At 45.4% G+C, this 25,752-nt stretch overlaps 1 protein-coding gene across 1 annotated transcript; it reads left to right on the top strand.

The window, feature by feature from the left end:
• Positions 1-489: 489 nt before the first annotated feature.
• LOC133374719 (ras-related protein Rab-11A-like) lies at positions 490-25,752 on the top strand. Its single transcript, XM_061605913.1, has 5 exons — positions 490-655; positions 8,334-8,529; positions 15,853-16,046; positions 16,798-16,878; positions 21,126-25,752. The coding sequence occupies exons 1-5, from the start codon at positions 616-618 to the stop codon at positions 21,266-21,268; spliced, it is 654 nt and encodes a 217-aa protein (XP_061461897.1). The 5' UTR covers positions 490-615; the 3' UTR covers positions 21,269-25,752.

The following is a 25,752-nucleotide window of genomic DNA, read 5'->3' as shown; positions in this document are numbered from 1 at the left end:
AGTGCAAGAGGTTAGTGCTCTTTATTTGCATAATTCATCCAGCTCACAGAAGCTGGCTTTTAGGGCAGCACAGTCTGGCTCCCCCCCCCCTTTTAAAACTTTTTGAGGTACCTGCACAATATCTTCAAACTGAGTTGAATCATCTGGCGTATGAAAAATCAGCACCACGTTACTCCATGCCTCACCTTGCCTGGGTGGGGTCAGGCAGGAAACTGAGCATTCAGATTACAAATTGCAGAAATTAGCATGTTACATTCCAGCCTTGTTTTCTGCCTTTTTAAGTGGAATGAAGCTCTGGCTCTTTAATTTATTTTTTTTTAATATACATGCCCCACCCACCTACCGGGGCCAGGTGAGCTCCTTGACAGCCAGTCAATTCCAGACTCCAAACTGGACCAATCAGAACAAAGGGAGAGAGCAGCAGACCAACCAACAGCAGAGAGAGAAAGCTTCCTAAGGCCTTCCCTTGGCTGTTCTACCTGAAGCTGGTTAAACCCAGGAAATCCCGGAGTAGTGAGGTCACCTGCTTCTTTGGGGTTTGGGGAAGGAGGCACAGGTGTGTCCTCACCTGATTTATTGGGAGGGTATCTGAACTCTTGGGGAGCTCAAGTCACCATGAGGGGCAAGGATGATGAATATGATTACCTCTTCAAAAGTAAGTTGGCTTTTTCCTTTTGGAAAGTTGCAAAGGCTTACTTTTTTTTCTACCTTTTTTGGTGTTAACAGGAAAATAGCTTCTTGCCAACTGCCGCTGCTTCTTAGCCACTGATGTGTGTTATTACCTGTAGAAATTCTCACTTTTTCTGCTCAGCTTTTTTCCTCCTTTTAAAAAGCATGTTCTCGTCTCAAAAAGCAGATTCCGTGTCTTCCTTTCCCATCCCGTGAGAAGAGACCCCCACAACTTGCCTAAGAAATAATATCCCATGTATACAGTTCTGTAGAACTTGCGGGGGGGGGGAATCCACCACACTCACGAAAAGCTGTGGAGTAACACTAGCCACCCCTGATTCTTCCCCATGCCTCTGCAAGGTGGCCCCATAGAAGCCTAATTTTCCTCATTTTTCAAGGTTGGCTTCTGTGGGGCCACACTGCAGGGCTGTGGGGAAGGATCAGAGGTGGCTACTGCATGTTTCAAGCTAGTTCTCCCTTCTTCCCACAACTTTCAGTCTTCCAGCGTCATACAACAGGTATCAGTTCATCTGACTTGTAGCTCACACATAGTTAAAATACATTCCTCCCTGGCAAGAATCTTGGGAACGGTGGCTTAAGGATGCTGTGACCTGTAGCCCTGTGAGATGTACACTGCTGTTCCCAGGACTCTTGGGGGGTACTTTAAGTGTATGGTATGTGTGCAGCCTAGTCTCCCTGTTGCTCCCTGTTTTAAAATTGATTATTTAACCATTATAGGAATAATGCCCCAATGCATTACTGAGACTTTGTTCTGGGGCCAGGAGTTCCAAAGGCTGGCATTGCTTTCAGCCACCCTTCCCCAACCTGGTGCCATTCAGATGTTTTGGGCTACAATTCTTATGAGCCATAGCCAACTAGGGCTGATGAGGTCTGTAGTCCAAAAATATCTGGAGGACAACAGGTTGGGGAAGGCTGCTTCAAAACCATATATGCACGTTTTGTTTGAAGAAGCTGGGGAGGCCTTTGTTTTAAACCTATCCTTGGTGCCAGTTCATTCAAAACGTGGCATTGACTGAGGGCCTGCACGTTATCTTGCTTGGATTCTGCATCCCTAAAAATTGAAGCTTAAACTTTGGTTTATGGCTTTAAAAAATACAGGTATACCCCACATTAACGTATGCAATGGGTCCAGACTGAGTACATAAACTAAAAATGTACTTAAAGTGAAGCACTGCCTTTTTTCACTTATCGATCCATATACTGCACTGCAAACGTCATATATGGGCATAACTGATGTAAATAATGCATTTATAACTAAAATAAACACAGTAGGCCTTATTTTAAGAAAGTTTGTAGTTGGAAACTGATCGGGCGGTGGCGTCATGCCGTTAAGTGTCCGTTCTTGCGAAGCGAGCGTACGTAAACGGGAATGGCGCTACTGTAAATATGTCCATACTCATGAGTGTCCGTAAAGTGAAGGTCCGTATAGCGGGGTATTCCTGTATGTAAGCAGGCCCTGGCACATGTGTATGGTTGGAAAGATGGCAGGAAGTGGTACATTCAGGTTTGGCAAGGGTTGTGGTATGCCATAAATCTCCACAAGATCTCTGTTTTCTGGATTTTAAAAAAAACAGTATCTTGAACTTACTTTGTTACTTGAACTGTGTTGTTTCTCCCCCTCCCCCCCCAAAAATCTTACTTTCAAAACCATGCTTGGAAAGTTTCTAGGGTCTCACTGCCATGTAGCAGTATGGCAAACAGCCTTTATACCTCCAACTCTCCTTCTTCCTAGAGCTGGCCCTACCATTAGACAAGATGCTGCAGCTGCCTTGGGCAACCAATGTTCCCGAGTCCCCTAAGTTAACTAGCTTTGACCCACCCACCCCAAGCTAGCCTGCTGCTTCTGGGTACGGTAAAAGATGTAAGGTTCAACTGCCAATCTGGTCAGATTCTGTACATCTGAGGGGGGGGAATCTTGTCCTATGCTTCAGGCAGCAAGATATACGGGGCCAGCCCTGCCTTTTTTATCCGCAGTGTTGGAATAACCATATTCTCCTTGGTTACATGGCTGTTGAAAGGATTAGGGAGGGATTAGATGGGAGTTCCTTTGTAACACTGAATGTTAGTACTGAGGTTATCTGAAGAGAGGGCAGACAGCGACGCTCCTGACTCAAGACATTTTGCTGTTTGAGGCAAAGGACAAGATGGTGCCCCCTCAATTGAATCTTCCTTCAACACTGGCAATGGGATTGTGTCCCCTTGTGCTCCTGAGAGGGCAGGACACTCATTTCGGAGTGTATAACAGCCAGGTGACGTTCAGTTCGGATCTCCAATGAGGGAATGGTCAGGAGTTCAGGATCTACCATCTCAGGCAAATGCCTCATTCTGTCTAATGGTGGGGCCAGCCTTGAATGGAGCTGCATAAAGAATTTGGGGAGTAGGGGTTGCCTGTGACTTGTCCAGCCCTAAATTGTTCTGAAAGAGCTATTGCCCCCACCCCAAGGAACATTTGAACATCCCAAGCCTTGGGTGCTTGATACTTCTCTGTTGGGTCCAACTCTCCCTGTGAGTCTTGGTTGCTTGTTTTGAAAGGTGTGGGTAATCTTGCTGGAACAAATTTGCCTTGCTTCTGGGTTGGTTAATTTTTTAAAAAAATAAAGTTGGTTCAGAAGGGATGGGGCGGCTTTAGAGCTGCAGTCTTTGGGGTGGCTGCTATTTTTTTTAGTTTCCCATTTTTAATATCCTGCTTTTCTTCCAGGCAGTTCTTAGTCTGCTAATATCTCTTTGTTATCCTCACAACAACTCTGTGAGGTAGGTCTGGGTGAAAGGAACATCTAGCCAAAGGTCAGCCAGTGGTGCTTCTTTGCACAGCAGGGATTTGGGCTTGGATTTCTCTTGTCCAATACTCTAGCCTGATATACTAAGCAGACTGGGACTCAGGGTTGCATGTGTGTGAATGTATAAATCACCCTGAGCCATTGCATATCAAGCGCACGGGAGGAATTCCTGCATCACCTGATGTTCACCTCAAAACGCAATGGTCTGAGATCAGCCTTTGCCAACCTGGTGCCTTCCAGAAGTTTTGGACTACAAACTCCCATCAGCCCCAGTGCAGATGAAAGATGTTGTTCAAAATGGCGGTGCTGGCTGGGGTTGATTGCTGTTTGTAGTTTCAAAGATCTGGAGGGCAGCAGGTTGAGGAAGGCTGTTCTGTAAGACAAGCTTGGATCTGAATACGGAGGGCCACTCTAGATGAGCTTTTTATTGTGCATTCACAATGATTTGTGTCGTGTTGGGGTGCTTATACACAATCCCGCTTTCAGTACTGTTGATTCCTGCAAAAGCTTTGGGGTGGACATATCGCTTTATTCCCAGTTGGTGTATGTCCTGTAACTTCCTGCTGAAATCCTGCAACTTTTTATATGGTAGGGCCCCGCTTTACGGTGCTTCGCTTTACAGCGATTTGCTAATACGGCGGTCTCAATTAGACGCAATTAGACTAAAGCCCCACTCATACGGCGCTTGTTCTGCTTTTACGGCGGTTTCCGGGCATCGCGCGTCATTCTATTCAATGAGTTCTGCTTTACAGTGATTTTCGCTTTACAGCAGGGGGTCCGGAACGTAACCCAACGTACGAGTGGGGGGCCCTACTGTACTACAAATGTTCTGTGGGGGAGGGTTGGCCTGTTTTTGTTGCACTGTAATGCAGGATTGCACCTCCAGACAGAAAGAATGCGATAGCTCTGTGGAAGCAATAAAGTGGAACACTGTGTGGACAGTCCAGTATAAATGTACCGCTAATACACTATTACTGCGGCAACAGCCTGCAAAAAGAGCACCAGTCCAGAGGGTCCCAGAGGGTGAACCTGGATCCAAGATGACTTGTAGATGCAACACTTGTAGACACTTATTGCTTAAATCCTGCTGTTAGTTTTGCTGTCCTTTTAGCTCGTTCATCCAAATGTGTCATGATTGCGCATGGAATGAAGTCAGTGGATTGGGCTCTGATGACTCCCCTCCCTTTTCTTTGAAAAAGCAGGAATGGCAACTTAAGCGGTTACACACCTTTCAAGAAAAACCCTTTCACACCCACTCAGTCATGTTCCGCACCCAGAGTTTGGTTCACAAGCAATCCTTTTGTATACTGAAGAACAAGTATCGGCGGGGGGGGGGGAACAGTGAGACAGGAGGGGCCTCCAGTTCATGCATTTGAAGAGAAGCACTGACTGCCTGATTTCTCTTTCGGTTGGTTCACTTTGCATGTGGCGAAAAAAAATCTGGCCCTTCCAGTTCAGTAGCGTTTTTTTGTCTGGATGGGGTTGTAAAGCAGGTTGAGGGTAAGCAGGTATGCTTCACTCTCTGCCAGGGCCAGCCTTGGATCTGCTGGGCCTAAGGGCCCCTCCAAAATCCTTTTTATTGTGCATTCATGGTGATTTGTACAGCACAAATTGTGCTCATGATGGTATCCGGGCGGTATACATGATCCCATTTTCAATACTGTTTGTGCCTCCAGAGGTTTGAGGGCAGCCATGCTGCTTTTTTCCCAATAAGCACCTGTTCCATAGCTTCCTGGTGCAAATCCTATAACTTTCCATACTGCAGATGTTCCAATTTTTTTATCCTGCTTCTGTTGCGCTATAGTGCAAGAGTGCCCCTCTAGATGGCAATAATGTGGTATTGTTTGGGAAGCACACAGTGCAACCAGTAGAGCAGAATGATGTGTGGACAGTCTTGAATAAATCCCGCACTAATACACTATTATTGTGTCAGTGACGTGTCGCAGAATACACCCACAAAGGAGCATCAGTCTGGAGGGGTTTATACACAATCCCGGCCTACAAATCCAGGCTTGGAATGTGTATGTTCTAACCCAGCACACACACACACACACACACCCTGATTTGGTTGCATGGCGGTGCAATCAGTCTTGCAGGTTGCTGCCCGTCGCTTAAAATGGTGCAGCCCAAACACAATTGGGTTTTCAGCCTCACTGAGAACTAGGACCTCTTTGAGTCGAGGTCTATGTGTGGAGGGCTTCTTCCTGATGTTGTGGTACTGCCCACTTGAAGTATGGGAAACTTTGATCACAAACTATTTCCTGTGCATTATGACTTCTTGGCAGCCTAACCTGCTGTTCTGGTGGTTAGGAAGCAATGTCTGGTTAAGTGATTTGGGGTTGTGGGCCACCATTTCCTGGTGTCTGTGAAGCCAGTGTGGTGTAGTGGTTAGAGTGCTGAACTAGGACCTGTGAGACCAAGGTTCATAATCCTGACTCAGCCATAGGGCTCACGCTGTGACCTTGAGGGCCAATCACTCTCTCTCTCAGTCTAACGGGATACAAATGTAATAAATCAATCAATCCAGGGTTTCCTTCTGGGCTGGACTCCGTTGGCTGGAGTTGCTTTGTGATTCTACTGTTGTTGTTGTTGTTGTTATGTGCCTCCAAGTCGATTACGACTTATGGCAACCCTATGAATCAGCAACCTTCAAGAGCATCTGTCGTGAACCACTCCGTTCAGATCTTGTGAGTTCAGGTCTGCGGCTTCCTTTATGGAATCAATCCATCTTGTTTGGCCTTCCTTTTTCTACTTCCTTCTGTTTTCCCCAGCATGGTTGTCTTTTCTAGTGAATCATGTCTTCTCATGATGTGTCCAAAGTATGGTAACCTCAGTTTCATCATTTTAGTTCTGGTTTCATCATTTTAGTTCTGGTTTAATTTGTTCTAACACCCATTTATTTGTCTTTTTTCCAGTCCATGCTATGCGCAAAGCTCTCCTCCAACACCACATTTCAAATTAGTTGATTTTTCTCTTATCTGCTTTTTTCACTGTCCAACTTTCACATCCATACATAGAGATCGGGAATACCATGGACTGAATGATCCTAACTTTAGTGTTCAGTGATACATCTTTACATTTGAGGTCCTTTTCTAGTTCTCTCATAACTGCCCTCCCCACTCCTAGCCTTCTTCTGATTTCTTGACTATTGTCTCCATTTTGGTTAATGACTGTGCTGAGGTATTGATAACCCTTGACAAGTTCAATGTCCGCATTGTCAACTTTAAAGTTACATAAATCTTCTGCTGTCATTACTTCAGTCTTCTTGATGTTCAGCTGTAGTCCTGCTTTTGTGCTTTCCTCTTTAACTTTCATCAGCATTCGTTTCAAATCATTACTGGTTTCTGCTAGTAGTATGGTATCGTCTGCATATTTTAAATTATTGATATTTCTCTCTCCAATTTTCACACCTCCTTCATCTTGGTCCAATCCTGCTGTCCGTATGATATGTTCTGCGTACAGATTAAACAAATAGGGTGATAAAATACACCCCTGTCTCACACCCTTTTCTATTGGGAACCAATCGGTTTCTCCATATTCTGTCCTTACAGTAGCCTCTTGTCCAGAGTGTAGGTTGCGCATCAGGACAATCAGATGCTGTGGCACCCCCATTTCTTTTAAAGCATTCTACTGTATTTTATTTTTCATTCCCCTCATCTTTTTTTACTATATTGCCTGCTTTCTCCAAAGCATATTAAAAAAAACCCAGATAAGATAAAACCATTTTTAAACAGTGCAAACAAAAATTATACATATATTGGGGAGGGTATAACTTAAAAACAATCCCAACAGTTGGTCTTGCCGAAAAGAGCTAGAAAAGGGCAATCCCTCCTTCCAGAGCGAAGGGGCCGTTGCAGTAACAATCCTGCTTTTCGTTGTCTCTGTTCTAACTTCTTGCCCGGCTGCAAGTACAATGTGGGCTGTTGCAGGGAGAGCGGGTTTTTCACAGTCTCAGACCAGCACTTCATTTGGCCTAATGAAGAATTCTGGAGAACTCAAAAGCTTGCCATGCTTCTGTGACATTTTGGCTGGTCGCAATAAGGAGCGAGGAGCCTTTTTCAGACTGAGGGCCACACTCCCTCACGGGAAGCCTTCTGGGAGCCAGATGCCAATGGTAGCCGGGACCAGAGGCAAAAGTGGGTGGAGCTATGGGTGTGACTCTGGCCTTCTGGACAGGTGTGTACATTCCAGCCATGCAAAAGTCAGAGGTTTCTAGCCACGTAACCCTTTCCATCTTCAGTCCAGGCATGCAAAAGAAGCATGATCACAGTTCAAAGACAATGCCAGCCAGGCAAAAGCACTTGTGGAGGGAGGGCAGTGAGGGGCATGGCCTGGGGACGGTCTGAAGGCCCAGTAGTCAGGCCTGGACAGCTGCACTGGCCTCAGGTTCCCCACCCTTGAAATAAAGGTATAGCCTAACTGTGGATTTTGGAGTCGTTTTCCATGATCCCTCATGACCTTCGCTCCTCCAGCCCTCAGGGATTTCATGCCTGTCTGTTCTCTTGTACCCTTTCGCCATTGCATTCCACTGTGGTGTTCCCTAGATCTGGGCCTTTATAAAGTGGGGTGGACAACTTTATTACATGTAAAAAAAACCCTGCTAGTTTTCCTCCCTGATATGCTAATTTTGCCTGTGTGTTTGGAATTGTTTTCAGATGTGGAAGTATGCAAACATTTAACACACATACACCCTGCGACCAGAAGTTGTATAGCCCAGGAAAGACTTCGAGTCCTTAATCTTTTGGGTTGAGAAAGGCCGTGTTTAATCAAATAAATGACATTTTACCATTTCCCTTCCCTGCACTATTAACATTTTAATGTTTAATTGTGCTGTCTCTCTCTCTTTAATATTTTGCTTCTTTGCAGTTGTCCTCATTGGGGACTCGGGAGTAGGAAAAAGCAACCTTCTGTCCCGGTTCACCCGGAATGAGTTCAACCTGGAGAGCAAAAGTACCATTGGGGTGGAGTTTGCCACACGGAGCATCCAGGTAGATAACAAGACGGTCAAGGCCCAGATCTGGGATACAGCTGGGCAGGAGCGCTACCGTGCCATTACTTCTGCGTAAGTATAATTTTGCCTTCACATGTCACGCCAATGCAGCGTTGTAGTGGTGACTCCTGAAGAGCAGGGGCTCTTCCTCACAACCTCTATACCTGTGCCCCTTCTATGCGATAAAAAGTTGTTTTTTGGACCAATGCAGGTGTTACGACTTCTGTCTCTCACTCCTCCTACTTTGCTGAACATCCAGCCTAACGAAGAGTTCTTTTGGACTTGAAAGGCTTGCCCACTATTTTGTGACATTAGGTTGTTTTATTTGCGTATTAAAAATTTAAAATGCATCTTAATATATTAAAGTGGCTTACATAGAAATTAATAAAAGTACAGTGACATTTCAATGAAACTTTCTAAAACAAAGATGAAAGACAAAATGCAACTATATGACTGGGCAGTGTACAAAACGAAATCAGAGTAGAAAAACTGGGGGTAAACATACGTTTTTAAGAGGGTTTGTTTGAATTCTTTCTATAGTATAATGTGGTTGTGTTTATGTTTTGAAATGTGTTGTAAGTCGCTTGGAATCCTTTGGGTAACAAGCGGCTAACAAGTCTAATAATGGTAATAACAATGGTGATGACTGCCTCTGCCTCACAAAATACCCAGGAGGGAGGATATTCCTGAGGACAGGTGCCAACACCAAGAAGGCCCGCTTGTTTGTAGTCTCCAAGTGACCATCTGCTGGTTGTAGAAAGCAAGTCAGTCATAACAAAGGGCATCTGGGATTTTTCAAAATAAAACTGACAAGTTTAATCCTTAACCATGTGGTCCAGCTTGACCTACCTTTTCTTTTGCAGTTTTTTTGGTTGGTGTTCCTCTGAGAAAAGCCTATTTATTTGTCATGCAGAGAATTGGAAAATAGCTCCTTGACAGATGATGTAACAGAAATAAGCAGTGGTGATTTGTCTCTGCTGTACCAAAGTGCCAAAAAGGCAAACGTGTGGCTCATTTGCTCACCTTCTGTTTTTTTCCAATGACTCTCAAAAAATATTGAAGGCTGTCCTGAGATTTCAAGCTTCTCTCTGAGATCAATCAACTTCTTTGACCTTGAATCAGACCCTATGACTAAGCCTTGGAACTAAAGGGTGAGCAGGGCCTTACAGAGAAGCACTAGGGTCTTGTTGGAAGGGGCCAGGATGGCAAACAGTGGAACAGAACCTGATCACACAAGCTGGCTGGCTTGACGCCTTGGGTCTGACCCTTCCCTCTGACATGTTAGTGATTCCCCTCAATGTCAGGAGTCATGGGCCCTGGGCGGAAGGCACAAGCCCTGAAACTTCCAAGTCAGAGCTTAAGATCTGCCTCCCGCCCATTTTTAGTTCTTGGATGATACTAGGACTTGGAGAGAGTCACTTGATGGAAGTTGACTGGGGAGTAGGCAGTCATGTAAAAATAAATGTATGGAATGTATTCCCATAACACACCTAGTAGCTTAGACTGGGGGTGCAGATGAATGATTGGTTCAGCAATGGGCCTCTGGCCTGTTTCCAGTGGACCACCTTACAACAGGTGTGGGGAACCTGTGACCTTCAGATGTTGCAGGACTACAACTCCCACCTGGCTCTTCAGGCAGGCTTTTGGGGTGGGTTAGGTTTTATTATTATTGTTGAGATTTTTAATTTTTTAATGTATTTGTATGTTTTTATTTTGTACGTCGCCCAGAGTGGCTGGACAGCCAGCCAGATGGGCAACTAATAAATTTAATAAATAAATAAATAAATCATCCCTGATCATTGGCCATGCTCTTCGAAGCATTTCTGATCTTTACGTAATACTTGAGGTCACTTAATACAGATCAGTAAAAAGATTCCAAGTCTGTACTCTTTGCTTGGGAAATATGAATGTGAACTATATGAGGATACTGGTGACAGGGACAATGTAGACCAGGCGAAGCTAAACTATGCTATTTTATTGATTTCTAAAATTCTATCCTGTCTTATTGCTGAAGCCTTAACGTGGCTAAATTAAAAACACAATTACTCTTTTGACACACACACTGCTACAAATGGCATAGAAGAGACCTAATTTGGCAGGGAAAATAAAAAAATTGTTTTGAGTGCCCACTACCCCACCAATGCTTTCCCCCCCTCTGGTAGCCACCTGACAATCCTTGGGTGGCATCAGAGCAGGGCCTCAAAAGTAGGCTGTAACAAGCAGGCAGAGTCGTGGGAGAAAGTGTTGCTTTAGTTACTCAAGTAGTCCAAGGCAGCTGAGGGCTTTAAAGGCCAAGATCTTAAATAGGACCTGGATGCAGATGGGTGGCCTGTGAGGCTCTTTACACACTAGCAGTGGGGACAGCTAAGGCTGGACCTCTGGACTGAAGTCCAGGGCCCCATAGCCCAGGGGTCCCAAAGGACAACAGATGACCATCTAAAGCCCATTTAAGTCCAGGGTCTAAATTTACTTAGCTGCACCACTGCATACTGGTAGAACATGTTTACAGCTGCCAGTTCAAGTTAGCAATCTAGCAGCTTTGAACCAGCAGCAATTCCTTGGTTGTCTTCAAGGGTACCTCTGTGTGTGATGGATTGCAGCATTCCAGCTTGGATGTTAATGATCCAAGGTTCTCTCATCTCTTCCCCACACCCCCCTGCCAATTGCCATTCCTTCTTTGACTGCTTGCTCTCTATCTCCTCAGCTAGTTAGCTGGCAATCAAAACGAATTGGGGGGGGCTGTGTGCACACAATGCTAGTGTCCAATCAGGATGGAGGAAATGAGAGTGTGTGCAGTGAGTGAGGACGGTGTGGCATGTCGAGCAAGGATGAACTTGCACAGAAGGGAGTGGGGATCTTAGTGGGCACTGTTTTAGGTCTCTGAGGGTGCCCCACTGAAGGTGGGCACTGTGTTGAGGACTTGAGCATGGATAGCTTTAGTACACAATTTCCTTTTAGAAGAGGCGCGCCAGCTGAAGCTGGCAGAAAATGTTAATGGGCTGCCAGTGTTGTCTGAGCATCAAGCCGCAAACCTGAATCTAGAACTCTCCCACTTTCTGCACCTCAAGCTGTGAGCCTAGACCTTAAGGGGAAACATAACCCCATCCAATATAGGTTGAATGCAACTTCCCCCCTGGATTGATCAACCATTCACCAAAAGCACCTCAGTTTTGCCTAGACTGAGTTTCAATGTATTCGCCCTCATTCAGCCTTTTTTCACTCCAAATACCTGTTCAAGGAATCCACAGTCACAATCAGGATCTGATAGGAAGGAAAAGTAGAGTAGTTGTCTGTGTATTCCCAAACCTCTGACTCCTCCCAGTGGTTTCATGTAGGTATTAAACAGCACAGAGGATAAGACTGAACCTTGTATTCAGTACTGACCCAAGATATTTTATTACTTGAAGGTGATGTTCTTGCCAAGACAACTCCATGCTTAGGATGGGTTTTTCAGGATCACCATCTTTATGCTGAAAAGATCTCCCTTTGGCTACTGTAAGAAGAGCCTACTGGATCAGACCAGTGGCCTGTCTAGTCCAGCATCCTGTTCACACAGTGGTGCAAAGGAAGCCTGCAGACAGGACCTGAATGCAAGAGCACTTTCCCTCCAGTGGTTTCCAGCAACTGGTATTCAGAAGCATGCTGCTGCTGACTATGGAGGCAGAGCGTAGCCATCATGGCTAGTAGCCACTGAAAGTCTTATCCTTCATGATTTTGTCTAGTCCTCTTTTAAAGCCATCCACGTTGGTGGCCATCACTGCCTCTTACGGGAGCGAATTCCATAGTTTTACTCTGCAATATGTGAAGAAGGGCTTTCTTTTGTCTGTCCTGAATCTTCCCACGTTCAGCTTCATTGAATGTCCACGAGCTCTAGTGTTATGAGGGAGAAAAGCTTCTCTCTCTCTACTTTCTCCATGGCATGCATCACTTTACACACTTCTATCATGTCGCCTCTGACTCACCTTTTCTCTAAACTAAAAAGCCCCAAATGCTGCAACCTTTCCTCACAGGGGAGTCGCTCTATCCCCTTTTCTGAACCTTTTCCAATTCTACTATATCCTTTTTGAGGCGAGGCAACCAGACCTGTACACATTATTCCAAATGTGGCCACATCATAGATTTATATAACGGCATTAGCATGTTGGCAGTTTTGTTTTCAGTACCTTTCCTAATGATCTGTGGCCTCGTACGGTTTCAGTTGATGCGGCCTGATGACGTAGACAAGGTGCTTGCGATGATGCGGCCAGCAACGTGTCCTGTCGACCCTTGCCCTTCTTGGCTTATTAAAGCTTGCCAAGGGGGTCTGACCGAGAGGATCCAGAGTGTGGTCAACGCATCATTGCAGGAGGGAGTGGTCCCAGCCGCCATGAAAGAAGAAGTGATCTCTCCTGAAAAAGCCCATCCTGGACGCATTGGTTTGTGACAACTACCGACCAGTTGCAAATACCCCCTTTTTAGGGAAGGTGATTGACAGGGTTGTGGTGCAACAGTTGCAAGTACTCTTGGATGAATCAGATTATCTTGACCCATTCCAGTCTGGGTTCAGGCCTGGTTATGGGACTGAATCGGCCTTGGTCACCCTGATGGATGACCTTTATCAGGAGAAGGACAGGGGGAGTGCGACCCTGTTACTCTTACTTGATCTCTTGGTGGCTTTTGATACCATTGACCATGGTATCCTTCTGGGCCGACTTGGTGAGATGAGTATCGGTGGCACTGTTTTACAGTGGTTCCGATCCTAACTCCAGGGTCATTTTCAGATAATAGCATTGGGTGATTGTCTTTCAGCACCCTGTCAGCTGTGCTGTGGGGTGTTGCAGGGTACCATCTTGTCCCCCATGCTGTTTAACATCTATATGAAGCCCTTGGGAGTGGTCATCAGGAGATTAGGGGCGAGGTGTCAGCAGTATGCTGATGATACCCAGCTCTATTTCTCTGTAATGTCTGAATCGGGAGAGGCTGTGGAAGCCCTGGACCGCTGCCTGGACTCAGTGGTGGGCTGGATGTGGGCCAATAAACTGAGTCTGAATCCTAGCAAGATGGAGGAGCTGTGGGTTGGTGGTTCCTGAGTTCAGATGATTGGTCAGTTGCCTGCTTTGGAGGGGGTTGTATGCCCTCTGAAAGAGTAGGTCCGTAGTCTGGGGGTGTTCCTCGATCCATCTTTGTTGCTAGAGGCCCAGGTGATCTCGGTGGCTAGGAGTGCCTTTTACCAGTTTTGGCTGGTAAGACAGCTGTGGCCATTTCTGGATTGGGATAGCCTGACCACTGTTGTCCACACACTGGTAATCTCCAGGCTGGATTACTGTAATGTGTTCTATGTGGGGCTGCCCTTGAGGTTGGTCCAGAAGCTGCAGCTGGTGCAAAATGCGGCAGGGAGACTGCTCACTGGGGCAGGGTATCGCCAACATGTCACCCTGCTGCTGAAAGAATTGCATTGGCTGCCCATTTGGTACCGGGCCAAGTTCACGGTTCTAGTTTTGGGGTACAAAGCCCTACACAGCTTGGGACCAGAATACCTGAAAGACCGTCTTATCCCTTATATAGCCAGTCGATCACTGCGCTCTGCAGGTGAGGGCCTCCTGCAGATACCATCTTATCAGGAAGTCAGTTCTGCACAACATAGGAAACGGACCTTTAGTATGGCGGCACCTACCCTTAAATATTAGACAGGCGCCATCTCTTATCTTTTTGGTACCTATTGAAGACCTTCCTCTTTCAACAAGCCTTTTAAGTTGAGACTTATCCCAGTCTGCTTCTGTGCTGGAATTGCATTTTAATATGTTTTAAAACTTTTTTTAAAAACAATGGTTTTTAACCTTTTTTTAAGATGTCTTCAAAGCTTTTAAAAAAATGTTTTTAAAGTTGTTTTAATGTGTGTGTATATATATATATATATATATATATATATATATATATATATATATATATATATATATATATATACAGTAGGGCCCCACTCATACGGCGGGTTACGTTCCAGATCCCCGCTGTAAAGCAAAAAATGCTGTAAACCAGAACCCATTGAATAGAATGGCGTACAACTCCCGAAAACTGCCGTAAAAGCGGAACAAGCGCCGTATGAATGGGGCTTTAGTCTAATTGCATATAATTGAGACCGCTGTATTAGCGAAGCGCTGTAAAGCGGGGCCCTACTGGGTTGGATTTTATAACTGTCTTTGACAATAATATTTTATAATATGTGTTTTAACAATTTTATCTGATTACCTCATGCTGGTCATTGACCGTAACAGTAAAGATTATTATTAAATCAAATAATAAATAAATATTGCCACCCACAACATTTCTGTAGAGGAGTCGGCCTCTTTTGAGGTTTCTAGCTTGCTGGATTCAATGCCCTGTCTCACATATATATATCCAGGGATAACTGTGTCCCACTAGTTTTCTCCGTTCCACCAGGTTTCCATTATGCTCACTATATCAATGCTCTTCTCTAAGACCAAGCACTCCAGTTCTCCCATCTTTGCTCGGAGGCTTGTTGCATTAGTGTATAAACACTTGTATACAGCGTCTTCCTTCAAGTGCCTTTGGCATTTTTGATTTGGCCTGTGATACTTTGGCCGCTCTGGATTGCTGTCCTGTACTTCTGCCCTCACAATGCTTAGTTCTAGGTCTATCCCATTTAAATTTTCATCTTTTCTTTTTAATCTTTATCCCGGGAGGAGATTTGGTCTGAGCTAGTCCCTGCTCAACTCCTTTCCCCGGCCGCTCCATTAGTTTAAAAGTTGCTCTGTGAGCATGTCAGTCTATGACCATGACTTTGGGGTTGCAAGGGACCGGGGAAATCATAATTTATTGAAGGAAGGTGTTTCATGAAAAATAAAAGCTTCTATACTTTAAAACATTGTTCTAAATTCAGCTGTCAGGTTTCCTATGCCAGTTGTTTGTGGACATGAAAATAGAGGCTAAGACTTGGGCTTTGTGGGAAGGTCCTGGAACATGAAGGTGGTGCCCGCCAGATGCTTTGGTACCACTCCCATCACAACTGTGCTGGCTGCAGCCAATGGGGGTTGTAGTCCAACACTTTGGGAGGGCACCAGGTTGGTGAAGGCTGTTTTAAAAGGTTCTGTTAGTTATGAGGGAAATGCTTATTCTGTAATCGCTTCTCTGCAGCGAAGAAGTCTAGCTGTGGCCCTCATACCTCTGCAAAGGCTGCACATCTGTAGTAAGATCATGTGGCATAAATGGGGGGGGCCTGGGTACCATGGGGGGGCTATGCAAAGTTGTTTGGCTAGTAAAACTGCAGATGACTTGGGAATGTAAATAATTTTCTTTTTAAGTGGGGGGAGGATTTGGTGCTGTGGAGTATGCTGAGTTTTAACCCATTCCCTCCCCCTCCCCCTTTCCCTTGTCCTCTCTGACGGCACGGCACGGCAGTTATTACCGGGGGGCAGTCGGGGCACTTCTTGTTTATGACATCGCCAAGTACCTAACCTATGAGAACGCGGAGCGCTGGCTCAAGGAACTGCTGGACCACGCCGACGCCAACATCGTCATCATGCTTGTGGGCAACAAGAGCGACCTGCGGCATCTGCGGACAGTCCCCACTGATGAGGCCAAGAGCTTTGCGGGTACCACTCTGTCCCAGTCCCCTTTCTCTCCCCAGTCCTGATCAGGGAGGAACTCCAGGGCCACGTCCCTGGCCTCGACGCAGGGTGCTGTGCTTAATGAATGTTTGTAGTCTCCTTTATGTTGTGTACCTATGTACTAGTGCCCTCCAGATATTGCTGGATTCAGACTCCCACCAGTCCCAACCAGGAGGACTGATGGGTGGCGATGATGGGAATTGTAGTCCAACAGCCCCTGGAGGGCCACAGGTTCTCAACCCCTGCTTTACAGCCATGAGAAATTGTATTTTCTTTTTTAAGAAAAAGAAACTTGGGAATCATTGGATGCCTTTTTTGAACCAAATTTCCTATGCTTCTGTGGAATCGTAGCCCTGGTTATAAAGAAATGAAGGGTAGATAGAAAATGGTAAGACCCCCAATGGGTTCTTCAGGTTATGCAATATCAATCAATTAAGCAATCAATCAATCAATCTGGGCATTCTGGGATAGGAAGCTGAGCCCCAGAAACTGTTTGCTGATGTGAAGTTTCAAAATGCCTACAGGTGGTATGTGCAGAATGCAATTCCCTCGCAGGTAGCCCCCCACATACACCTTGGCTAGTAGGAAAAGACTTTCCAGATCAGAGGACATAGCTTCAGGGCAGTTTGAGTTCTGCTTCTGGCACTGAGGTCTGAGGAGAAAGTAACCCTGTAAAAATCAGATGCATGTGTGGATGACCCCTGATGGTGTGTCTGTCTCTTTCCACCTCCCACAGAAAAGAATGGCTTGTCATTCATAGAGACATCGGCACTAGATTCCACCAATGTGGAGACTGCCTTTCACAACATCCTAACAGGTAAGTCATCTTCCCCCTCAATCCCCGTCTCCTGCCAGGGGAAGCTTTAGGTGTGCTCTGTTGTCAAGGTGGGCAGAAGTTTAGGGTTGCCATATTCCAGTTCCACAAATCCAGGCAGAGTAATTTGCATATTGTGCAAATTAAGCATATTAATGGTTGCATTATTCAGCTGTTTTATTTTTTGTGCCTAGTAAACACTAAAATCAGGATCATTCAGACCATGGTATTCCTGATCTCTATGTGAAAGCTGGATAGTGAAAAAAGCGGATAAGAGAAAAATCAACTCAATTGAAATGTGGTGTTGGAGGAGAGCTTTGCGCATACCACAAACTGCGAAAAAGACAAATAATTGAGTGTTAGAACAAATTAAACCAGAACTATCACTAGAAGCTAAAATGATGAAACGGAGGCTATCATACTTTGGACACATCATGAGAAGACCTGATTCACTAGAAAAGACAATAATGCTGGGAAAAACAGAAGGGAGTAGAAAAAGAGGAAGGCCAACCAGAGGTGGATTGATTCCATAAAGGAAGCCACAGACCTGAACTTACAAGATGTGAACAGGCTGGTTCATGACAGATGATACTGGAGCTCGCTGATTCAAAGGGTCACCATAAGTCGTAATTAATTTGAAGGCACATAACAATAACAAATTACCACCAAAAACTGGGGGAAGATGTGAGGAATCTTTTTTTAAAAAACTGACATTTTCAGCCTTAAATGCCTAGATACAGTAGGGCCCCGCTTATACGGCGGGTTCCGTTCCAGACCCCTGCCGTAAAGCAGAAAACGCCGTAAAGTGGAACCCCATTGACTTTAATGGGCTGTGTCGCACGAAAATGACGCGAAAATGGCGTAAAACGTCACAAAAGAGAAAAAAAATAGCTTTTAAATTAAAAACGAAAGCCACCGCATCAGCGGAACGCCTTAAAGCGGAACCCCGTAAAGCGGGGCCCTACTGTACTAGTTTACAAATTTTATTTATTAAGAGGATTTACATCTTGCCTTTCCCTTGTTAAAAACAGAGCTCAGGACAGCTTACAAATATACTAAAAACAATAAAAGTGTAACTTGTCAAGAAAAGTTTGGGAACCCCTGACGTGAGGCATCTGCCTCTATTCCTATGCTGCTCTCACCCCTCATTTAGGTGCCTGGGATGCACACAAGTGGACATACCTCTTTACAGTTATGGAAAGTTATTCTGAATAATGTGTTATCTGCTCTAAGTCTCCAGACACAAGGTTACATAGGTGTGTACGGACATGACCTTAAAATATTTTGTGAAGTGCAAGTTCAAGATGACATTATTTAGTAAATTTGCTTAGGATCGCCCCAATGGCATCCCCGAATCACTTTCACACAGACTTTTCTTTTCCATAACACAGTTCGTCCAAGCCTCCACCCTTGGGGGGGGGGCACTACTTCCATAAGCACATTAAGGTTGGATACACACCTTAACCAAGTCATAGACAACAGGGCTCTTAAAAAGGGGGGGAGGAAGCTCTTCCTTGGGAATGTCCTATCATTATTATTATTATAATAATTAGCAGCAACGGCAGCAACATTTAAATCCCACCTTTTCTCCAAGGAGCTCAAGGTGGAGTATGCAGTTCTCGCCCTTCTCATTTAATCACCACAACAACCCTGTGAGGTAGGTTAGGCAGAAGGGCAGTGACTGGCCCAAGATCACCCAGCAAGCCTCATGGCTGAATGGGGATTCAAACCCTGGTCTTAGTCCAACATTCTACCCACTATGCCAGTGGCTCTCAACTTTAGAAACTGAGCCCCTCCTTTCTAGATTTAAAAGAAAGCAAGGCCTGCAGAGACACTTTATTACTACCAGCAGGCTCCTGGGAAGAGCGAGGTGCTTCAATCAGGTGGGGGGGGGGGAGGAAGAGAGGAAGAGAACTCATGGCTGCAACTTGCTGGGCAAGGCTAGAGGGGGAGGAAAGTGGGTGGAAGCTGCAGGTTCTGTGCCAGAGAAACATTGCTGCTGCTGCCGGATGCCCCCTCCTCCTGTGGCATGGTACTGGTGCCACCCCCGCCACCTCCTGCCTGGCTACTCTGGAGTCAAGCTACACAATGAAGCCACGCAATCCCTGCCTCTTTCTCACCTAGCACTATTTCACACATGTTGGGTGTGTGTGTGTGTGATTGTATGCAAGCATAGTAGTTCCCTCTCTACAGCTCAGCACCCACCCAGAGATTCAATCTGTCCTCCTTCAGGCCAACGGGGAAAGCAAGGGCTAGAGAGTCCAAGCAGGGCCTGGCCCGGAGACCCAGCACCCCTACTAGAAACTTGCTTTTAAAAAAAATGAACACTGGGAATCCGGGCCACCAAATGGGCTAAGTGGGCACTGGGAATCCAGGCCACCAAATGGGCTAAGGTAGCAGGGCCATAATCTGGGTAAAAGCCGGCTAACCGGGCAATATGGCAGCCCTACAGAAGGTGGACTACGGCCTTATCAATGGTGGGCCAAAGCACTTCTTAAATGTTTAAGCCCTTAGCGATATTAACAAGATCCTGAGCCTGCATCCTTAGAATGGGGAGGGACGATGACAGTTGAATATGGCCTCCAGACCTCGTATGGCTGGAATGTGTCCTACTGCACAAAGGGAACAGTTGCACCTATTGCTCCGCCCACTTTTGCCTCTGTCCCCACCCACTACTGGCAGGCAGCCCCCAGAAGGTTGCCCACAAGGGAATGCGGCCCTTGGGCTGAAAAAGTGTCCTTCCTCCTGCTTTAGAAATGCATCTTGAAACTGATATGGCAGGAATCCTTGGTTGAAAAAGAAGTCCACACGACCGCAGTTCACCCAGACCTGTTCGAGACACTGCTTCAAGCCCGGCATGGGGGTGGGGAGGGAGTGTCTGTCAGCTGGCAGACTCTTGGCCTGAGGAACGTTTCCACTCGATCCGCTAACTTCTCAGCTCAAACACTGCATCACCCTGGTCTCAGCTTGCCTAGTGGGTGTTGGTTTGGTGCCAACAGAATTTAGGAGGCATTTTGGGAGTGAGTGGCGATGGTGGGACATCGAGGGCAGTTGCCTAGTAATGTGCCTCTCTGATGCTTTGGAGTTGTGGCAGAAGAAGCCTAGGTGGTGGTTAGGCAACCATTCCCACTGGTTCCCCTCTCATTGACTAGTTACCTAGCAACCATCTGGGCCTCTCTTGTTGCACCATAATCGGGCCTCATAAATCCTATAGCTGTGGATCCAGTAGTGGCAATCCACTTCTAGAAAAGGACAAGGTAGAAAAAAAAATTGGGCCAACAAATTAGATTATAGGCCAACAGTGTTGGATTAAGAATGTGGACACCTGGAGTCAAATCTCCACTTGGACCTGAAACTCACTGGGTGAACCTAAGATAAGGCTGAGAGAGAGACTGGCCTATCTCGCAGTGTTGTTGTTTGACGTAATACCTCTACAGTTGGGCAATTCCTTTATTGGGGCCAGTCAGAATATCACAAGTATGACAAGTTTTGAGCTCCAGAACTGTTCATCAGGTAAGGGGTTACACAAAGGAGGTGGTGAGGGGGACGAGAGGAAAAAAGTCCAAGAATTTGGTTTGCTTGTAGACCATTCCAAGATGGAGACTACAGGCTGAATAAGTCCATCCTGGGTACTACCAATATCTGGTTTCATGGCCAGGATTCTCTTACAAAGAAAAATGGCTGCTCTCCATTTATGAGAAATCTAATCTAGGTTACAAACCAGGCGTTAATTTCTGAAAAGACGGGGTGCAATCATTGCTTAATTGTCCCAGAATCCGAGGTGTATGACCTGATATCTATAGCACCTGGGAGGGGCTTCTTCAGCCTGCAGTCTTCATCTTTGAACCCATGGCTACAACATCCAGTATAATTTTTCTACCGTTATTTTCTTATTTCCTTCTCTCCCTCGTCACTCCACCCCCCCACCCCTCTGTTTCTGTCCCTTACCTGCACCTCAAGGTGGCTCCACAATTTTCCAGCTGGAACAAAGTCATGCAGGCCAACTAGCAAAGGTCTGTTCTGGACCACTCAAAAAGCTTGTCATACTTCGGTGACATTTTGCTTGGTTCCAGTAAATATACTATCCAACTGGGGGTTTTTTAAGTGTTTTTATATATAGATAGATATGAACCGGCACAGCAACCTTTTTGCTTTTTTAGGAAGAAATAAGCAGCACTTCTGGTCCCCAAATTTGCTGCTCCCTTCACTGCTTTGTCTGTCTACTTGACTTTTTCTGCTTTGCTCTTCAGAAATTTACCGGATTGTATCCCAGAGGCAGATTGCTAGTGGGCAGCCAGAGGCAGAGTTCAGCCCCAGCAGCACCATTGAGCCTATCAAGGTCCTGCCGACTCACCAAGAAGGCCGACAAGCTCCTTGCTGCCAGAACATCTGACCTGCAGGGACTGCAATGGGAAATGCCGGTTGGGACAGTGCTAGTCGTCTCCAGATGCATTCCCAGTGCTTCCAAGGGGAAAGTGATGCTCCGGACAAACCCAGGTTCCTTTTTCTCCTTCCAGTACCCAACATCCATAGAATCATAGAGTTGGAAGGGGCCTTGTAGGCCATCGAGTCCAACCCCCTGCTCACAGCAGGAAATCCACAGCTAGAGCATCTCCCGCAGATAGCTGTCCAGCCTCTGCTTGAAGACATCCAGCGAAGGGGATCCCACCACCTCCCTAGGCAGTCGGTTCCATTGCCGAACTGCCCTTACTGTCAAGAAGTTCCTTCTAATGTCCAATCTGAATCTACGCTCCTGCAACTTAAAACCATTAGACCTAGTCCTACCCTCTGGGGCAGCAGAGAACAAATCTGTACCCTCCTCTATGTGACAGCCCTTCAGGTACTTAAAGAGTGCAATCATGTCGCCCCTCAGCCTTCTCTTCACCAGACTGAACATGCCAAGTTCCTTCAACCTTTCCTCATAAGACTTGTTCTCCATATCGGCTATCATCCTCGTCGCCCTCTTCTGAACCCGCTCTAACTTGTCTATATCTTTCTTAAAATGAGGCGCCCAGAACTGAATGCAGTATTCCAGATGAGGCCTGACCAATGCAGAATATAGTGGGACTATTACTTCCCTTGACCTGGAAACTATAGCTCTGTTTATGCAGCCCAAAACCGCATTTGGCTTTTTTGCCGCAGCATCACACTGCTGGGTCATGTTCAACTTACAATCCACTACAATTCCAAGGTCCTTCTCACACGCACTACTGCTAAGCCGGGTATTTCCCATCCTGTACCCGTGCATTTTGTTTTTGTGGCCTAAATGCAGAATCCTGCATTTGTCCACCGTGCTTCATGTAGGTCAGAAACGCATAATGGATCGTGCTGTTCCTTAGATGTGGGAAACATTGGTTTGCCTCCCAAGGCATGCTAAAAACCCCATCACACCCACATCACAACTCCACAGCCTTCTTCCCTCAAGAGGTGGCTGCTGTGACTTCATGGCCAGCCCTACTGGCATGAGGACCAGTTCAAGGAAGTTGGCGGGTTGTAGAGATTGGTGTTCCCCTACTAAATAGGCCCCTTGAATTTCTTATCGAAACCATTTTTCTGACTCCTCTGCTAATGTAGCCGGTCTTCATATGCACCCCTATATGTCTGAAATAAAGAATAGTCAAGGAGATTGGGCAGCTGAATTGCAAAGTAGCCAAGACTAGGGTAACCAGATCTCCGGTTTTTGCCTGGAGACTCCAGATTTTGGGGGTCCTGTCTGGGTGACTCATCTTAATCTCCAGACTCTCTGCTTTAATTAAAAAAAAGTTTCTAGGTGGTCTGGTTCACAAGATATACACCAAAATGTCAGCCCGTCCAACGTCTGTTAAATCAGCTAGTATCAGGCTGCTCTATCCCTGCCCTTTCAAGTTTGTAGCCAATAAGTAAAATCAGGGTTGTGATTTGTTGACTTCCAGGCAGTGCCTAGACCTCATTGCAACACCAGAAAATGGCTTTTTCCCTGTTTATCTGAAAATCTCATAAATTGACTAAAAACTAAGCTTTCAGTTTTTCTGTCTCTTGTGTAAATTTTGCTGGGCTGTTAAAGAGGGCAGTGTTTTGAAAACCTTCCCAATATGAAGCTTTAATCCAATACTTGCTTTTCTGGGAGTAAAGCTGCAATGCAAATCCCACATACTTGGGTTAAACCACATTGCATGCAATAGTACTTATTTTTGAGTAGACATGGTTAGGATTGTGATGTAAATTAATAGGACTTTTGAGTGAACATAGCAAAGAATTGTGTTGTGTTGTAAATCTTTCTCTTTCCCTCCAATCCTACTTTTAAAGCAATTAGTCAGGGCTTACTTAGGTATCACAGTTTTTATTATCTAGGAAACTAATACTGATTTTTTAAAAATGTTCTGCAATGACCAACTGGCTTAACAATAAACTATTATATGGGGTGTATGTATTTTTACATCTGCAGTGTGTGTGTGTGTATATAGAAAGAGGGGGAGGGGGAGAGAGAGAGAGAGAGAGTCTTTCCAACAACCCTGTGAGGTAGGGTTGGTAATTGGAAACCAAGGCAGCTCACAATAAGAAATAAATCCCTTTAAAATCCAGTAACCATAAAAACAAGTATAAACAGTTGCAAAACAGCTTAAAGTGACATGATTCTGAATTTTGGGTTGGGTGAGTGAAGTTCCTTATCACTTGAGGTTGAAGTTCTCTGCACGCTTCCCTGTTTGAGTAAGCCCCATTGGGACTTGCTTCTGAGTAAACAAACATAGAATTGCACTATAAATATCTTTACAAGTTGTGTAAATAATAAATATCTTTGACAGTCATGGTTATATAAATATTTCTTCATACTGTGTCCCAATAAGTATTTGATTTCGCACTATGGTTGCAGATTATTTCCTCTTTCTTGGGGTAGTCATGGTTCTTTTTTTTTCCCGCGCAGATAGGCTGAGAGATGGTGAGTAGCCCATGGTCCTTCTGTACACTTTATAGCTCATTTCCATTTTGAAAAAAATAAAACAATTTACATGCAAAGTTTATGAAGTAGATCCACACAATACATTTAAAGCACATCTAACTTGCATTTAAAGCACATGACTTCCCCTAAAGAATCCTGAGAAGTGTAGTTTTCTCCTCAGTTATAGTTCTCACCACCCTTAACAAACTACAGTTCCCATTATTCTGTGGTGGGATTCATGTTCTTCAAATGTGTGTTGAATGTGCTTTAAATGAATGGTGTGGATGTGCCCTAGGCATGATGTGCATTCATTAGTGAATTGAAAATAACAATTTTAAAATATACCTTTTTAAACTGGAGAAGGGTTGTAGCTCAGTGGTAGGGCATATGCTTTGCGTGCAAAGGTCCAAAATTCAATTTCTGGAAAAGACTATTGCCTGGAATCCTGGAGAGCCAATGCTAGTCCTTGTCATCAGTACTGCGCTAGATGGTAGCAAATGGCCTGAGTCAGTATAAGGCAGATTACTTTGTTCCTCTCCTTTGCAGAGGATCCCTAGTCAAGCTTTATCAACAGCACAATCCAAACTATATCTACTCAGAAGTAACTCATGTTGCGTTCTATGGGACTTAGTCCCTTAGCAAGTATGTTTAGAATTGCAGCCTTCAGGGACATCCATCTTTACTCCTGAGTGCTCCCATCTAACATCTCCCCAACACTAGGCTCCCTTCTTCCTACAATGGCTTTCTGGTGACTGGCCTGGCCTGGCCTGAGGGCACTTAAAGCCATTTTGCCAGAAGCAAGTAGGCTAGATGAAATGTTCCCTACCCCAGGCTCCATCTTTAGGTAAAATTTCTATCTTAATTTCCAATCAGAGAAATGTTTGTGTCTGAATTGTATGCTCCAAGCAACTGTGGTTGATGCTTAATGACATCACTCGGACCCGCCCCATGACATCACTAGGGCCCACGCCCGAAATCTCAGGGTTTGGGATGCTTCTGACCCGGCAACCCTAGACCAGACCTAAACTGAAGTTAAACTCTATTCACTGTCGTGGCTTTTCCCAATACAGCTTATGAATAGTGTTTTTTTGAAGATGCTGAATGTTTAAACAACAGTAATTTCTCATCCTTCACTTCCTCATTACCACAATTCCCTTTTGAGAGAAGCCATAATGAATTAGGCCTGTTTTTTTAAACAGCAACTTTGGTTCCGTCATGAAGCCATGTACCCCCTCAAGCCTCAGAAACAAAAGCCAGACTGTTGACTTAGTCTCAGGCTGTGTAAAGAAGTCCAGAAAGTGAGGCAAGGCTGAGGCCTGCCTCCGTGGAAGGTGGCGAACTTTGACCGTCGCCATTTGTCGCAAAAGTCAACAAGGCTTGTTGAGGGAGTAGGAGTTGCTTCAAAGTGTTGAATGTTCTGGATGTGCCCAACTGCTTAAAAACAAACTTCCCAGTCAGGTCACATTGGTGAGGCTGCCTGTCTACTTTCACCAAGCTGCAGAAACAGCAAAGTCTCCTGTCCGATGATCACATCCTGTGCCAGTTCTTCACGCTGGTGACCACTTCCCGTTGACCACTTCCCGTGGATTTTAATATGGCAAATAGGTTTGTTTCCCACCCACCCCTTGGGTTGTCTTAAAACCTCAGGTTCTTGTGTGGTACGAGCCCTTGCAAGCCAGTTCTGGAAATGGCAGGCCGTGAGCAGCAATTATGGAGGTGGAATTTGCAGTTTTGCTCAGCCTAGGAGAGAATGGGCAACCCTTCAGGATGGAGAAGGAATAAGTAGGTCTGAGTCCGCCCACCCTCTTTTTGACGTTACTGCCTTTTCCTGAGCTATCAACTGGCAAAAATGGGAAGGCCCTCGTCCTCTTTTCTCATGGTGCTGTCTTAGTTTGGCGCCCAACTGTAACCTTTGTATAAATAAATATGGTGTCTTTTGATGTCTGTGCTAAGTGTTTAAA

This window comes from Rhineura floridana, chromosome 22 (genome assembly GCF_030035675.1).
Source record: "Rhineura floridana isolate rRhiFlo1 chromosome 22, rRhiFlo1.hap2, whole genome shotgun sequence".
Classification (NCBI taxonomy): domain Eukaryota; kingdom Metazoa; phylum Chordata; class Lepidosauria; order Squamata; family Rhineuridae; genus Rhineura; species Rhineura floridana.
Note: the sequence above shows the minus strand (reverse complement) of the source record. Positions and strands in the feature narration are given on the sequence as shown.

Excerpts from the sequence above, each read along its gene's own strand:
- LOC133374719 (XM_061605913.1), top strand. The coding sequence starts at position 616 with ATGAGGGGCAAGGATGATGAATATGATTACCTCTTCAAAA. Across the intron at positions 656-8,333 it reads ATATGATTACCTCTTCAAAA|TTGTCCTCATTGGGGACTCG; the intron begins GTAAGTTGGCTT and ends GCTTCTTTGCAG. Across the intron at positions 8,530-15,852 it reads TACCGTGCCATTACTTCTGC|TTATTACCGGGGGGCAGTCG; the intron begins GTAAGTATAATT and ends ACGGCACGGCAG.